At 34.8% G+C, this 970-nt stretch overlaps 1 protein-coding gene across 1 annotated transcript in view; it reads right to left on the bottom strand.

Moving 5' to 3' along the window:
- Positions 1 to 442: 442 nt before the first annotated feature.
- LOC119587778 (cytochrome b-245 chaperone 1-like) overlaps positions 443 to 970 on the bottom strand; it is a 7,032-nt gene continuing 6,504 nt past the window's right edge. Inside the window, exon 7 of the mRNA XM_037936469.1 lies at positions 443 to 897. Within this exon, the coding sequence (XP_037792397.1) occupies positions 763 to 897 (135 nt within the window). The 3' untranslated portion in view covers positions 443 to 762. The remainder of the gene's footprint in view (positions 898 to 970) is intronic.

The raw sequence follows: 970 nt of genomic DNA, 5'->3' as shown, positions 1-970 counted from the left end.
TTTGACTCATCATGAGTGAAGTCTTTAAGTAACTGTGGGCAAGAAATAATCATCCATGCATACATTTTAGGAAATAATCATCCATGCATACATTTTAGGATATACATTACAATCCAAACAAAATATACACGTTTCTCTGGCACACATGATTTTCCAATATACACTCATTTTTTTGAGAAATGTATCATTTCTGCAAACAGAAATGATACATATCCTTGTCAACTGAAGTCTTGTCACAATTTGAAGACATGAGCTTGTCTTTATTCTCTAATGGAAACAAGAGGGAAACTTCTAACAGAGAATATAAAAGCACCATTTTTTAGAACTTAGGAACTGTTCCATCTACTACTCTACCAGCAGATAATATGGACATTATCATCCTTATTATTTTTGGTATATCATTATAATCAGTCAAAAAAAAAAATCCAATAAATAATTTTCATTTTTTGCTTACTGACACAAAGAACCTGAGTCTTGATTATAAACATTCTACACTCATGGTACAGAAGGTGCACAGACAAAGATACTGGGGATCATGGCACAGTGGTAGTGTCAGTCAGTATTAGCAGTTACATTATGTATACATACAAATAAAAAGAACATCACTCATTATGAGTATACTTCAAAAGGCTGTCCCCTACATAAAGAAGTGACAAGGACAGCACAGAGGGAAGCATGTCACTGATAGTGTATTTCATGGCTTTTGAATCACAGCGCACAACTACAAAGCACTCACACACCTCCCTCCTCTATTGGCAGGGCTCAGAGGTCATCATATAGCTCCTCATCACTGCTGGAAGTGTCCATTTCATCACTCTCCCCTTGCTGTACAACACGTTCGTTTTCTAATTTAACATCCTCAAAATTTATATTTCCACTACCCTTTAGGCATTCAACCTGCAGGAAAAATGATATATTTCAAAGAGGTATTAGAAAATGTAAATATATTATCACAACAAGTATGCAAAGA

The sequence above is a fragment of the Penaeus monodon genome, chromosome 23, assembly GCF_015228065.2.
Source record: "Penaeus monodon isolate SGIC_2016 chromosome 23, NSTDA_Pmon_1, whole genome shotgun sequence".
In the NCBI taxonomy this organism is placed as follows: Eukaryota; Metazoa; Arthropoda; class Malacostraca; order Decapoda; family Penaeidae; genus Penaeus; species Penaeus monodon.
The sequence above is the reverse complement of the archived record's forward strand: the minus strand, read 5'-3'. Positions and strand labels throughout refer to the sequence as shown.